Genomic DNA, 14,954 nt, shown 5'->3' on the forward strand with positions numbered 1-14,954 from the left:
CTGGTTGATCCTCGTTATGTGCTTCAGCCAGACAACCCCACGTCGATGTCAAGCATTTCAGCAAGGCAAAGCCCAAACCTTAAGCTCCTGGCGATCATTTCATTGTCTTCGTACGCACTCCGCCTTTTCCAACGCCAAAAGCCAGCCGCGACATGTCGGAGGGCAGGTAACCCTGGTCTCTGTCTGGCCCGTTGCTGCAGCTGCGAATAGCAGCACGGCAGATTCCAAATCGAAGATCTGAGGCGTCAAACCCGCTGTATATCCCCCCCGCTTGCTACTAGCCCTGCGGACAAGAACCCTGATTTCTAATTATGGTATTGTGCCTGGCCTACTAGGAAACCGTGCGTGCGATCGCGAAACGGCAGAGGCGCAGGTAGCACTGGCCAGGGTCGTGGCACGGGGACACTGTCTTGGGAGCTGGGACTCGACACCAAACGGACTAGCTCCATCTCGAGACATTTGGCTCGTTCCTCGGCAAGGTTGAGACTTGGCTTGTCGGATCCCAAGTCTCTTGTCGCTGATTATTCGCTCAACTTTGAACCCCGTCTCCATCGATCAGGTGACGAATACTTAGGTTTCAATTGGCTTCGCCTTCTCACCAAGCTCTTCACTGCCCATATCGAGGCCTTGATGTGATGTCTCGGTCACGTTGCGTTGTGCTTGTGGATGCATCTGTCACTGGTCTGGGGCCAGTGCAACTTTAGCTGCAGGTGTTGTGCTTCCAGAAGCTAAGGAACTCACCTCACCTCTGTGCAGTGTAAAGAACTTCCGGATCTATCCTATTGCAGGCATGCGCCCCGAAGACCTTTTTCAATGCTTGTCTAGTCTGCTTGACGATTGACCCTGACTGAATTGTTCGGCATAGACTTACCACTGGATGCTTAGGATCTGGAGAAACGCTGAGCAGCCTTCCGCAACCAGACGATGCAGCAGCAACACTGATGACGAAAGCTCCAAAATCAACCATCACATAGTGAGCGGTAACCCGACCGGTTATGCAAGAGTCAATCTTATGGGACGGCTCGTCATGCAAGCCCGCGCACGGCAACAGCCCTATCGAAGGGAGCTTGCGCAAGGATTGAGACCCATCTCGGTGATTTCGGGGGCCACGGCCGGTCAAGTGGGGATGAAATGCGGTTAATTTGACGATCGACGACGAGGTTTCCCGCCTTGCAGGCCATCTTTGCGGCGGTCGCACCATCAAAAGCGCCCTCCTGGCTCCCCGGCCAATGAGACCCAACTTAACGCAACCTTTCGTGTGTCGAATCTGACCCAGCATAGAAGCTCTACGCAAACTCTCTCTTCATTGGTCTTTTAGAGCCCAGCCGATGACAAAGGCATCAACGTTTTTCGTACCTCTGTGACTTTCAATAGCCTCAACGTTTCAAAGCAGACGCTACATTGACGTGACCGATACTGCGGGCCCAGTCACTCGGCTGACCGATTCATCAGTCAGTCAGTCGGGTATGCATTCACAAGCAGCGGTATGTCGAGCTCCTTGAGTGCACTATCCATCACATGACAGTTGAAGAATGCGGGAAGAGGTATTCATTGAGATATTCTTGCTTCTGCTAGGCTTGCACCAGCCTGGTATCTACTGTATAGAAGTTGGCTGTCCTCATGGAATGTTCCAATGATTTACTAGTCTTCGATCTGCCGTTGGGGTGGTTGGAAGCTCCGGGTTCAAGTCAACGGGAGCCATCACCGACGTTGCATTATTCTTTGATGGGCACGTGGCCGAACGCTCTCTCTCTTGCTTGCACCTAAGCTTCAGCTACCACCGTGAGCTCGACTATGCCTGGAAGGGAACTGGCGGGTAGGCGCAGCAGTTTCACGTTAAGCATGTCGTGTGTACAACGCCCTGCCAGTTTCGCATGCAGCTAGGATCTCCGACCGCGCTTTATGCCGAGACAATATAACCCATGCATCAGGCTGTTGGTATTCTGAGAAGGCATGCTTGTCCCTGCACCAGTTCCTTCCTTGGCGGCAAGGTCGCTATCCAAGGAAAGAAAGCCTCCAAAGATAGGGTCTTGGCAATGGTAGCCAGAGGAGAGAGAGGAATAGCTTGTGAAGCAGAGATCCGAACAGGAGGACATCTCCAGCTCGAGAGGCTCAAGTTTCAACTGCCCCGCCCGGTTGGTTCAGGACCTGAGCTTTTTGAGTTCTGGTCCACTACATGCGGCAGTCCGGGGGGTCAGTTAGTGTTCCATCGAGATCCGCTAATGAATTCCCCGCTAGCTTGGACGTGAATATTTTTGGCACCTCTTGCGTATGGGATCAACATGGCCTCGCCTTAGCCATCGTCAGTCTTATCGATAGAAGGAGGAAGCGCCCCACGGCAGCTCCCCTCATTCATTCCTAGTCGAGTAATTCATCCACACCAGCAATCCTCGGCCTTGCTGCTCGTCACCGCTAGCACCGCTAGCCCGTGGATGTTCCAGAGAGCGGCAGGCTGGAAGTTGGAACAAGCCCAAGGTGCTGTCTGTCTGTCTGTCTGTCTGTCCATCTGCGTGTGGTAGCTGCATGACATGGCCTTGCATATTTGCCAATGCCGGCAAAAAGTAGCCCCCAATGCGCTTCGAGTGCACTGCCGTCCCTGAGCAGCAGTAGGGTCCCTGAGCCGTGATTTGACAAGATCTGAAGAGCAACAAGAGGTGGAAAAAACCTGGATCAATGACTGGAGGCTCCGGCCCAGGAAAAGCAGGACTCCATTCAACCGTCCATGTTGCACCAGCCGGGCCGGCCAGCAAACCCGGCTTGCTGAATTCAATACACCTCCAGATGGATCTCAAGTCGGCCGTGAAGAGATGCACACATCTACACACCACAGATCACAGAACAGTAGACTAGTGTAGATGGACCCCCAACACATGATAGAACCCGTAGGTAGGCGCACACGTAACAAGGCCAGACGTCAGTTGCATCGGCGTCCACCCTGGCAAACGCAGGCTAGCGCAGGAGATGGGGACTTCTCTTCCCTTGCGAGCGAGCGGCAGCCACAACGGAAAGTCTGCTAATCCTGGAGCGATCCACTGTAGGTAAGTAGGTAGGCACTGTGGTGTAGTGTAGTGTAGTGTAGCAGTGAGCAAATCCCCCCCTCTTTGTGTCGATGCAAGTTCCAAGTACTTGCTCCGGCGCAAGACAAGTCTTGACAGGCCTGACTGGGGCAACGTTTTCTTCGCCTGTTTGATGCTTGTTTGGGGGGATGAACCCTGCTGCCACACTCATGCTGGTCGAAACATTGACCGGGCCCGTCACCTACCCTGTCCGGGCCAGACAGATCTCTGGATGGATCATGGATTGGGTGAGTGAGCCAGCAGGTTAGCAAGTAGCAAGTAGCAAGTAGCGGCAAGCAGAGTAAAGCAAAGCAAAGCAAGCAAGCAACGAGATGTCATGTCTTCTGGTCTTCTCTAACCCCTCCTCCCCTTGGAGCCCTCCCCTTGAGGCATATAAGTCAAATACCATCAAATGCTCGCTCGCTGGCCATTATTTCTTTCCTGCTCATCGTGGATTTTTTACCGTCTCCCAAGCTCACAAACGGCGACTCACAGGCGGCACATGAGAGAGAGAGAGAGAGAGAGAGAGACAGAGAGACAGAGAGAAAGCGAGATACAGAGCACGCCTTGCCTTGCCTTGCTTTGCTTTGCCTCGCCTCGACTTGGAGCATCCCTGACCCTTACCTACCTAACCTAACCAAACCTACTACCTACCTACTCGCACACAATCTTAGTACGCCTACACCTAAGCCCAACACCCCGCCGTCCGTCCTTCACCCACCTTCGGCCCTTCCCTCCTCAACCCAGAATTGATTTTGTTAGGCGAAGATCATTCCACAGACTCCTGAAATTTATCAAAACGACACTCTCTCCAAACGGCGGCTAAGGTCCAGTCCAATAGCACAACTTTCCAGAAGGTCGCTATCGGCTAAGAGCAAACCAAATCTTCATCACTTCCGCCCTTCGTCCGATCTGCTTGTTTGTTTGTTTGTTTGTGTGTGCCTGCCTTATACAGACAAAGAGTCAAAAGTCAGTCGAGACATCCTTCTGATATCCCAAGCCTAGCAACCCCTGCACGCACTGGACTGGCCAGCCTGACCACTCAACCTGCCCACGGCACTTGCCAGGCATATCCCATCCCTCTCGGTCATTAGCCATTCCTTCCTTTCACACTGTTGCCTCTTGGTCTTTGCCCACGCTTTCTTTTATCACGTCACTGCTGTGGGACCCTCCTTCAGACATTTTGGATTCCTCGCCTTATTTGTGGAGATAAGAAAGCTGAGACCTTTGGGAACCAACAGTCCTCATCAAGCAAGAGACAGACAGATCTACCGAAAAAAATGTCCAAGCTCTTCATTGGGTAAGTGACGATCTACAGCCACTAGCGCTGTGCTGGACTGTGCTGCTTGAAGTCCCCTGTAGCTAACCGTGACTCAGCGGCCTTGCCTGGCACACGGAAGAGGCCACGCTGCGGCAGAAGTTCGAGGAGTTCGGCGTGGTCGATGAAGCAGTACGTTGGTCGGCCTTTCCTTCAGTAGTTGCCGTTTCCTCCTCCCGCGCAGCTAGGCTGTCCGGGCGGAAGGTTTTGTTTTCGAGGGTGCGGAATGTAAATCTAATGATACTCTGTTGTTTCTCTCCAGGTTGTCGTCAAGGACCGGGACACTGGTCGCAGCCGAGGGTTTGGGTTCGTGCGCTACACGAACGAAGATGATGCTCAGAAAGCGATCTCTGCAATGAATAACGTCGAGTACGGTGTGCCAGCGCTCTGTGGATCACAGTGATTGCCTAACATTCCGTGCTTCTAGGTTCGACGGGCGAACGATCCGCGTTGACAAAGCCTCGGACACTGGCCCTCGAGGCGGCTACCCAAGCGGCCGAGGCGGCGGCGGCGGCGGCTATGGACAGCGAGGCGGTTTCGGCGGTGCTCCTCAGATGCCCCAGATGGCCTATGGAGTTCATCCTGGACAGCAATACCAGATGCCACCTCCACAGATGGCGTACGGCCAACAATACGGCCGAGGCGGTGGCTATCCCCAACCGGCTCCGGGGTACGGAACGCCACCACAGCAGGGTGAGCCAGACGTGTGTACTTGAAATGGAAAGAAATAGTGACTGACACGAAGGAAAGGCTGGCAACAACCCGCATACGGCTACCCAGACCAGCAGGGGCAGCAACAGCAGCCTCCCCAGCAGCAACCACCGCAGGGAGGACAGGGATACTAAACGACAATTGGGATCCGTATGGCTGTCTGACAACAGCCGCGACAACGACCATTTGGCCGTAACAGTGATCCTTGAATAACAAGAAAGCTGACCTACCTCTCTCTCTCTAACAACCAAAAAAACGCGGCGTATAACATATATACGCCTACCCAGTGTGTACGATCAAGCTTAGATGTCGACTGGCTTTATGCCTGCGGCACAACATCCCTGGTCTCCGATTCACAACGGGCTGACAAAAGCTCTCCCCCCAAAACCCTCCATGAACGCCTTCGCTTTCAAGTCTGCCGTTTCCGCATGAACCTTTATTTCTTCAAAAATTCTTTGTTACGTTTTTTTCCCCTGCTGCTTTTGCTTCACCTGCTTTTGTGTTATGGAATATCTTTATCGTTACGTTTCTGCTTCCACGACGACATATGCCTGGTTAGGGCTCGAGACGGGACGGGACGAACGACATCTACACCACGACGGGATACCAGTGCATATAGAGATATGAAGGAGGGTGAGGGAGGGATGGATGGATGGATGGACAGGCAGGTAGGTGGATGGGGGATAGGGGGGAAATTGGCTCGAGGGAGGAAGCATGAGACCTTTTGGGGCAAAAAGACCCATTGATGATTGGGGAACCATAGGCGAGAGAGAGGCAGAGAGGGAGAGAAGAAAAAGGGGTGGGTTAGCAGACTTTCTTTGCAGAATAAAAAAAATTATGCGTTTCAGCGACTTTTCTCAGTCTCTTCTTGCTCATCTATGCTGCTGACTTTTCTGAACTCGTGATGAGTAGCAGAGTTGGTAGTAGTAGTAATATCTTCTTCTTCTTGAGGTTTGACAGGAGGAGGCGAACGCATGATGTCGTTGGTGTCTAAATTGACCTGATGATCTTGATCTCCCGCCGCCGCCTTCGCCGCCGCCGTCCTGCTCGCAATAATGGCCCGGACCCGATTGGACAGGTCCGTGACGTGCTCATCACCACTCTCCGGACTCAGCTCGTCCAGCGCCCGCTCCAGGCCCAGCAGGTAGTCGCGGTTCAGCCCGCTCGGGCCCTCGCTCCGGTAGATGTGCTCGGCCAGCGCCTGCACCTCCTGCGGGCCGGTGAACTGGTCGTTGTCGGGCGTCCCGATGTACACGAGCGTGCGGATGGGCCCGGCCGACGAGCCCTCCGCCGGGTAGAAGGGCGTGTAGTGGATCGTGTACCCGTTGATCTCCCGGATGTCCAGATACTCCTTGACCTCTGCTACGTGGTCCCGCTGGATGCGGTACGCGGTGCCCCAGACCTTTTCAGGCGCCGTGGCATGGTGGTCCGTCAGTTGCTCCCAGAAGGCTCGCTCGATCAGCGTGACGACGCGGCCCGGCGCGTCTGGCGTCCCGCGGTGGTCCTGGCTTTGCGGTCGGGGGAACGACTCCTGGTTAGCTAACTAGCCTTGCGCCATTGTTTGCCGCTTTGTTCCCTTCTTGTCTTCTCATAACCTTATTCCAACGTGGTCTAGGGGGGGGGAGGGAAAAACCAGGGGTGGCATACCTTGCCTATACGATCGGTTAATATAAGAGGAGTCCTTGACAAATGTACATAGATCGACTAAGGGGGGGCGTGTGCGGAATACCCAGCGCTGAGGGCTGAAAGCGGCCCGCCGCCCATGCGAGATGAGACGAGATCGCTTGATGCTGCATGAATAGACATGGGATGGCAGGAATGACAAGCAGACGGGAACCAGACTTTGGATAGTATCAAGACAAGGTGAGAAGTACTCAGTACATACCTGCCAGAATCGCCGGACGTAGCCGGTCACCCATCCAGGTATACGTCTGTCTGCCCGGTGAAGAAAGAGAAGTGATCAGCTGCTGCGGACATGGAGCCGACGGGAAAGAACATGATGACCACTCAAGATCATTTTCTTGAAGCTTGGCGGAATTCCGGGTTCAGAAATCATAACGAGAGGATCCAAGAGGATGAGAACGGGGCGAGATACCGAAATGCGGAGGTGGTTTCCAGATCAGGCTCCTGGTTTAAGCATTAGACCATCATGCAGAAAGGCTGGGCAGCTGAAGGGAACACCCCAGGAAGAGAAGAGAGAACAGGTGGAGAGTTTAAAAAGAGATTTGGAATCTCGATGGTGGTGCTCCGGGAGCCCCAACCCACGAAGGAGTAGCAGTCATGCGTAGTTACGTACCCATATCCGAACAACCAGAACTCGTCCTGATCAGCAGGAGTGCCAGCATCCACGACAGTCATTGCTTTGAGTTGTGGTCCTGTTTATAGAAAGCTAAGAAAGTAGAAGGGCGTTGGCGTCATGCAAGGGGGACCGTAAGATAACCGTCTGAGCTCGGGAACCGGCAGAGGAGGAGAGGCGCTTCTGTCGTCGTCTAGCTTCAGATCTAGTCTAAGATATGATGAAGAGAACTAAGGTAGGGCTCCGGAAATTTATGACCTATCGGGGGGTGTCAGATACGAGTGATAGACTAGACAAGAGGCAAAGCGAACGGTATGATGTTCGTCAGTCAGCGAGTCGAACTGTACCTGCGGCAGCGCCGGGTAAAGAGAGACAGACTATGGGGCGGGCGTCGAGTTGCTTCGAGTCGAGTTGAGTCAAATGCACAATGGCGTACTCGAGGCTGCGTTGACGTGCGTGGTGGCTCGGCACGCTTCCCGCCCGGATGGCAAAGCTAAACTAAAATGTATGGGTCGAACGATTGACTCAAACTCACTCTTCACTTCAGTTTAGTTGGTGAGTGGTCGGCCTGTTGGCGGGTGGACTGGATCCGCACCAGTTCGCTTCGCTATCCTCAACGGCGGACGGAGACCCCGAAGCACAACCTTGTTGACTACCTGGGCCCCTATCTCGATCGGGCAACAAATGTACTACACAGATGCAGTATTGGCATGCCAAATGAAGAAGCGAGAGCTCTGATTTGACAGTCTGAAGAGAGATTCAAGGACACGTGATGGCAAACCACAACGTCATCCGTCTCATTGTTGTCACTTGCTTGCTTTGTCGTTTTCTCTTTGGTGACACTCATGCCATTCGTTTAGTCATCCGCAATCGACATGATGATGATGAGGGACGCAATCCCGGAACAGGAGGCTGTTCTGCAGGGGCGCAACGGGTCGCAGCAGTTGATCACCGGCTGTGAGGTGTTCCAGGTTGCGAAACGTGGACTTCTTGGCCAACGAGAGGCAACAGAGACTCAACCACGACGATAAGTGAGACACCGGTCATGCTGGTCGCCTCTCGCTGGGCAATCCTGATCGCAATCAACTGCATCTCGCGTATGACTCCTTGAAGTCTCGGCCAAAACCACTTAGCACCATCAAGAGCGGGAGTCACATTCACAGAGAGATGCTGGAGAATGCAATTTGAGGTTCAATTGTGGAGGGCGAGTTGTGCAGTTGCTTGTTAGGCAAACAGGCGCCCACAGTGACAGGTTGATTGTAGGTATGCCTCCCATGACCACTCTTGTAGCCCGCAACACATGCAATACGCGAGATCAAAAGCAGAAATGATAGCTGTAGCTTCGGATCACGGACGCTGCCTCCTGAGTCTCTGCGACATCCATCAGCCAACTTGAAACCCTGACCCGGTGGCTCCTTATTGACTACCAATTTGCAGGAGGATGAATGACTGCTGTTCATAATGTTCATCCCTAGGACAGACGGCAAGCGTGCAGATTCTCCTATACTCAGTCACGCCTAGAATGAATGCAGTAGCCAACTGCCAATTCTTGACCGAGTCTATTGACCGAAAGCTCGACTTATACGCGTATTTATCGTAATTAAATTGTTGTTGGATAGCTCCTAGCTGCTTGTAGGTATCTGGAGAGAGGGACGACGGTCCCAGGTTATTGGGACTCGGCACACTACCCACGAGCCATCTACTTCAGACTTGATAGCGGCCCGGCTTGCGAGAACACGCGGACAGGTCACTGCCCAGCAGCGCACTGCCCTCCCCGCCCCACGGCCAATCTGCCCCGCGACCGGGCTACCTACCTTTACACACTACCTAACGTTATACACAGCCTGCCTCCAGTGCGCGCCAAACCTGGAACCTCGAGCTTCCCCTCCACCAGTTGAATCGCGCGGCTTTCCGTTGCGGCTGAAAAACCTTTGCATTCTTTTGCGGACTCGTTGCTGCCCAGGGACAATTCCTGAACCTTTGTCCCTCGCAGCTTTTCTCGAAAAGAGTCAGTTGTCGACGGACTTTTCAGACACTCCCTTCGCCAGAAAACCCGCACTCGATACCCCGCCTGCCCGCAATGGCTTACAATAGAAACTACAACCCGGATGAACTCCCTAGGTACGTCTCGAGACTCGGTAGCTACCTCGGGCACCGCAATGCATCTCGTAGCTTGCGAAAGACCAAGACCAGAGTCAATGATGCTAATTTACTTCTCCTAGGTTCGCGGAGCCCGAGCCCGTAAGACATCCCTGCCATAGATCCCGTAGTCTGTCTTCCCCTCGAGCTTCACCATCTAACAGCCCTTTCAGAAAGGCGGCGCCGCCAAAGCAGCTTCTTCAGCTTCCTCGGCCCAACCCTCCCCTCGATATGAGAACAAACCACCTCCGCCACGCCCTCAGGAGCTTCCTCACCGGACATCAGACCCTCGCATGAGCGGCGCTGCTAGCGGGCCTCGTCTCTCGCCCGGACATTCTCCTCACAATTATGGCGCTACCTCGCCGCCTCCGGTAGGCGGTCCCCGACCGGGCGTGCCACAGAACCGCCCTCCGCCTGTGAGCCGGCCTCCTCCCAGTCCTGCGCCGTTGGACCCTGGCGCAGACCCTACGTTGCTGCCGCTCTTCAGGGCTGTGGATAAGGATGGTGAGTGTTGAACCTTGATCTATGATCTCCAAACGATACAGGGAGAATCTATTCCTTATCTGGCGGCTTGCTTCTCCGAGAAGGCCATTGATCACAAGCATTACTGACACGGACATTTCTGTCAGGCACCGGCCAGCTTTCCGAGAAAGAGCTATCAGCAGCGCTCGTCAACGGCGACTGGTCCGCCTTTGACCCGCACACGGTGCGCATGATGATCCGAATGTTCGACAGCGACCGCAGCGGGACGATCGGCTTCGCCGAGTTCTGCGGGCTGTGGTCGTTTCTGGCCTCGTGGCGGACGCTGTTCGACCGCTTCGACACGGACAAGAGCGGCAACATCAGCCTCGACGAGTTCAGCAACGCCCTCGTCGCCTTCCGCTACCGCCTCAGCGACCGCTTCGTCGAGCTGCTCTTTGCGACCTACGACAAGCGCGGCGAGGGCGTCATGAGCTTTGACCTCTTCGTGCAGGCCTGCATCAGCCTCAAGCGCATGACCGACGTCTTTAAGAAGTACGACGACGACCGCGACGGCTACATCACCCTCAGCTTTGAGGACTTCCTCACCGAGATCCTGAAGCAGCTCAAGTAAAGCTTGGCAAGCTCGATGACTTGAATGAGGTGGGGTCTTGCACGATGTCGTGGTGTTGCATCAGGTCCTTCGGTGTCCATCACGGATCTATAATGTAGTTATAGAGTAATTTCCTCTTTTGCAATGCTGCTTTGAATCACTGAGGGGAAACAACTGGGTAAATGAAGGAGGTTTAGATTGAGGTCTCATTGCACCTCGCAATACGTACAATGAATGAAGAGAGATACCCTGATCTGACATCCGAGTTTCCGCATTACAATCGTGATTTTGCTTTTTGAACGAAAATTCCACAAAATTCCATGAGAGCCAGGCCTGCTCTTCCAACTCCAAATCCTTCTATTGTGAATCCAAAGATCCCAAACGAGTGAGTGTTCACCCTGTCGAAGGAGGGGGTATAATGCCATATCCATCCATAAACACCAAGCTTCAAGAACAATAGTAAAGAAAATATCAAGACTTCTCCCTACAACATCTCCTCACAGTCGTCAACCTGAACCACCTCGCAAATTCCGGATGCCGCAAGCCAACACCGTATCTGCCATCAAACCATAGCCATGACCTCTCCGAGGTTCCTCGGCTCCATATCTCTGGCTTCGATCGTGGGAGACAGACCCATAGCTGCGAGCGTTTGGGCCTTCATCCGCTCATCATTCTGCTTCTGATCAACATTCCACACACCCTCGCTCGTCAAGACGACTTCCTCGCCGCTCCCCAGTGCTAGGACCTCCGTGCCCTTGTTCCCGACCTTGCTCTCCTGGGCGGGGCTGAAGTGCCCCTTCCTTGGACTCACCACGCTCTCGACCTCCTCGCGCGCCCATTTCCGCGTCCGCAGCAGCCCGGTCGCCAGCCCTCTGACATCCTTCTCGCCATCGTGAGCGCTGATCCACGCCCGCGCGCCGAGCTTCGTCGCCGTCTCGGTGCCGGCCGGGGCGCCCAGCAAGACGTTGCCGCCGAGCCACCAGGGGTTGCTGACGGCGTCGAAGCAGTGCAGCAGGGCAGTCAGCGGCAGTGTGGCTTCGGCCACGAGGTGGGAGGTGGCGTACGCGGCCAGGCTGGCGTACGAGATACCATGGGGCGAGAAGACTACCGACAGCGTCCGGTCGAGGGCGTGCGGTGACGAGGAGGAGAGGACCTGCGTGAGCGGGAGGGAGGACACGGAGCGCACGGAGCGGAGGGATAGGTCTGGCGATGCGGGTGTGGGTGGTATTGTGAGCTGGGACTCTGGGGACTGGGCCCGATATTGGCTGTTGCCGCTTGCCTGGCGGGAGCTGGGTTTCAAAGTAGACAGCTGGTGGCCTGAGAAGAGCGACGAGAGCTGGGAGTAAGACTTGTGAGATTTGGGGGTTGGAGGAGGCGTGAGTAGCGCTGCGCTTCCAATTGGTGTAGCTGCATGGGTTAAACTGGGTTTCCTGGCAGATATCGATGCTATGCCTTGTGTTGGAGGTGGCCGATATGTAATCCCAATAGCACCATGAAGGCCGGATATGTCGCGACGCTGTGGTATGAAAGCAATAGTAACATCTCCGGGCTCACCTCCGGGAACGATGGGTGGCACGCGAACCCTCGTTATCGTTTGCCGTCCGGTGAGTCTCGGGTCCTCCCATCTTGGGATCGTTCGCACCTTATCCCGCTCGAAGTGCCGCCAGCTCCGAATCAGCCGTGCAGATGCGGGCTCGGCCAGGATGATCGTCTTCGTCCCCGATGGTGGGAGCTGGCGGAGTGTTGCCTCATTGCAATGATCTGACTTATGCTGAGATATGATCACGAGATCAGGCTCGGGCAGCTCTTGAAGTGAAGAGACACAAGCTGGTTCTTTGTGTGTGGTTATTGAAATCTTGGAATGAAATATCTTCGAGGCTCCAGTAATCCAAGGATCTATCAAGATTCGAAAAGGCTCTGGGCAGATGCCAGGAGCTGGATTTGCGATGACGGGCTCAAAAGAGAGGAGAAATGAGGCATCCGTGTTCAAATGCTTGACAGTCAGGGCCATGACAACAACCTCGTGAATGACTGCGCTTAGAACTCAAATAGTTGGGCACGACGATAGAGACAAGTGGTCTTATAAGGTCTGGCTGATCGCGCGCGGAGCTTGACGCTGAGAAGGACGGCCAACAGCAACTTCAAAGTGCTCTTTAATGCATGACAGCCAAGGTCTGGGTGTCGTGGACGAATTGTTACGAAACGGAACGGAAATGTCGATCTTAAAAACAACCTCGCTTGAGAGACGTCGAGGTGGAAACAAGGCTAGCCAGGGTAAGGCAATATCTTGGAGCCAAGCAAGAGCTGAGGCGGAGATAATGACACAGCGTCGCAAAAGAAGGAAAGAAATTGATACTTATTTCGTCGAGGAAGGACAGCCTGCAATATGAATGGCTGCCGATTGTAGAAATGGTGTGCATCCTTGCACAATCATAGAGACTAGCAGTGAGAGGATACACTGTGAATAAGTGGAATGTCATTGACCTACGCGTGTATTGTTGCTTCCACCCACTTGATCATCCGCACATTCGTTTTGCTGGATTGTGGCGGTATGTGATGGGGGAAAGTTGACGCGAGTACTTACACGAGACGTCTAACGTGGACGGATGATGCTGGTCGAGTCCGTGCCAGGGGTGCCATCGCCAGCACACCTACTTGTGGACACTTGCACCAGCCAAGGTAGGGGCACTTCCACCTGGGGGAGACACAGAAGTCTGAGCGAATCGGGAGAGCCAGGTGCCGGCAGCAATTGCTTGAAACCTGGCGGGCGTGGCTTGCATCGATGTTGCCGGATCTCCCTCCACTTGCTTTGTTCCTTGCATGCCTGCCAAAAGTTGGAGTCATTCTTGTTAGATCATGCGCAGCTGAAGCAACGTTCCGAGGAATGTTGCGAATGTTACGCCACCTATCCATCTTGTTGTTTTGCTCAACTCCACGATCAAAGAGCGCGAGATAGTAGCTGAATGTCGAGCATCAGGATTTAGTGATGAAGACCGTTACAGTGCCCATCCTGTCATCAATAGCTGCGGTGCATCTTTGGCTCGATCTGCAGCATCGGTGTCTGTGCAACGGTCTCAGTCGTGTACACCGCGCTGATAGGCCTCATTCTGCCGTCCTGCAAATGAACTTCATGTCGTACCGCGGGGATGTCTGAGAGCAAATTGCGGTCATGATCAATGCTGTCGACACGACAAAGCGCACTTGTCCGCATGCTAACCTGTGTGTCTTATCATGCCAATCATGACACGACACCGTTCTGCCTCTGTTTTGCTCATTGTGCTGTGAGAGACTGTGCTGCCGATGTTCTTCCAGAATGGACTGTCAGACCAGTCGAGGCTGTGCTGCTTCAAGTCGCCAGAGCATTCTTTGCTGGCCAAACGCAAATAGCTGCTGTTAATGTGCGTTTCAACACCTACTTGGTCAGGCTTTCTTATTAGTAGGCTGGGCAAGTGGTTTTCTCCTTTTGAAAAGCCTTATGATGGTGCAAAGCCGTGATGTCCGTGTTGGAGGCGCCGCAAAGGAGGTGTCAGAGACATAACCGGCTTTGGGGTCTGGGAGGCGCTGATGAGCAGTTTAGCGCATCCGCTCCCAGAAGCAAGGAGCTTGGGATCGGGTGATGTCGAGGCCAAGAAGAGACAGCAAGGTCCTATTAGATGGTCCTTTAAGAACACAGGCGACAAAAGCCTGTTCTGGACTTGGTGTCGCAAAAGTGTCCTACCAAAATTACAGACTCTTCTTCCACCAAGGCCAGATAGGCAGTTGTACTCTTCCGCCAGGGTAATAAACGTTAGTTCTTGAAGGGTGAAGTTACTCAATGTTGAGAGTCGTAACACTATCAAGCCCTCGAATACATCGTTCATTACGATAGGTCTATCGACCTCTACAAAGGTAATAATAACCCCTTGTTGAGGAGGTAGTGACACCCTGCCGAACTAACCTTTATCACCCTGGCGGAGGAGTAGTGCCCCATCATTGCCTGTCTCGTGAGCATCTAAGTGCGAAAGTGAAGAAATCGAAAAGCACAGCAAAAGCTCTAAACCGTACCTGTCAGGAAGGTGATGTGGTGGTGAGAGGCTAGCGTGCACTGCAAGACGAGACTGGCCATTGCTGCATGTAACGTGCAATACTGCACTGCAATAGCGAAATGTGTGTGGGTGAGATGATGCCCGCTCTTATGCCACGGTCGCTCGCCTGTGGGAAGGAGCGACCTCACTAGGAGACTAGGTAGTAGGTAGAGGTCTAGATTGGGGACGCACCTGCACAACTCACCTTATCCATGGATTGCACCTTCCTTCCCCTATCTTATCCTCTTATCAGACAAGCCGGACCTTCCAAACTAGCCCAGTTGATTGCTACAGCTTA

General features: G+C 53.8%; 4 protein-coding genes across 4 annotated transcripts; 2 read left to right on the forward strand and 2 right to left on the reverse strand.

Moving 5' to 3' along the window:
- Positions 1-4,336: 4,336 nt before the first annotated feature.
- On the forward strand, positions 4,337-5,219 carry UCRPA7_7196 (putative glycine-rich rna-binding protein; the record flags this gene model as incomplete). Its single annotated transcript, XM_007919730.1, has 5 exons — positions 4,337-4,356; positions 4,434-4,506; positions 4,637-4,743; positions 4,802-5,067; positions 5,125-5,219. The coding sequence occupies 5 exons, from the start codon at positions 4,337-4,339 to the stop codon at positions 5,217-5,219; spliced, it is 561 nt and encodes a 186-aa protein (XP_007917921.1).
- A 710-nt stretch (positions 5,220-5,929) lies between these two features.
- Positions 5,930-7,004, reverse strand: UCRPA7_7197 (putative -like protein; the record flags this gene model as incomplete). The annotated part of the gene is made up of 2 exons (XM_007919731.1): positions 5,930-6,570; positions 6,971-7,004. The coding sequence occupies 2 exons, from the start codon at positions 7,002-7,004 to the stop codon at positions 5,930-5,932; spliced, it is 675 nt and encodes a 224-aa protein (XP_007917922.1).
- Positions 7,005-9,461: 2,457 nt separating this feature from the next.
- Positions 9,462-10,613, forward strand: UCRPA7_7198 (putative ef-hand protein; the record flags this gene model as incomplete). The annotated part of the gene is made up of 3 exons (XM_007919732.1): positions 9,462-9,502; positions 10,008-10,024; positions 10,150-10,613. The coding sequence occupies 3 exons, from the start codon at positions 9,462-9,464 to the stop codon at positions 10,611-10,613; spliced, it is 522 nt and encodes a 173-aa protein (XP_007917923.1).
- Positions 10,614-11,154: 541 nt separating this feature from the next.
- Positions 11,155-12,217, reverse strand: UCRPA7_7199 (hypothetical protein; the record flags this gene model as incomplete). The annotated part of the gene is made up of 2 exons (XM_007919733.1): positions 11,155-11,881; positions 12,147-12,217. 2 exons carry the CDS (start codon positions 12,215-12,217, stop codon positions 11,155-11,157), a joined length of 798 nt encoding a protein of 265 aa, XP_007917924.1.
- Between the last annotated feature and the right edge of the window lie 2,737 nt (positions 12,218-14,954).

This window comes from Phaeoacremonium minimum (assembly GCF_000392275.1).
Source record: "Phaeoacremonium minimum UCRPA7 unplaced genomic scaffold PA7_03_scaffold_504, whole genome shotgun sequence".
Taxonomy (NCBI): Eukaryota; Fungi; Ascomycota; class Sordariomycetes; order Togniniales; family Togniniaceae; genus Phaeoacremonium; species Phaeoacremonium minimum.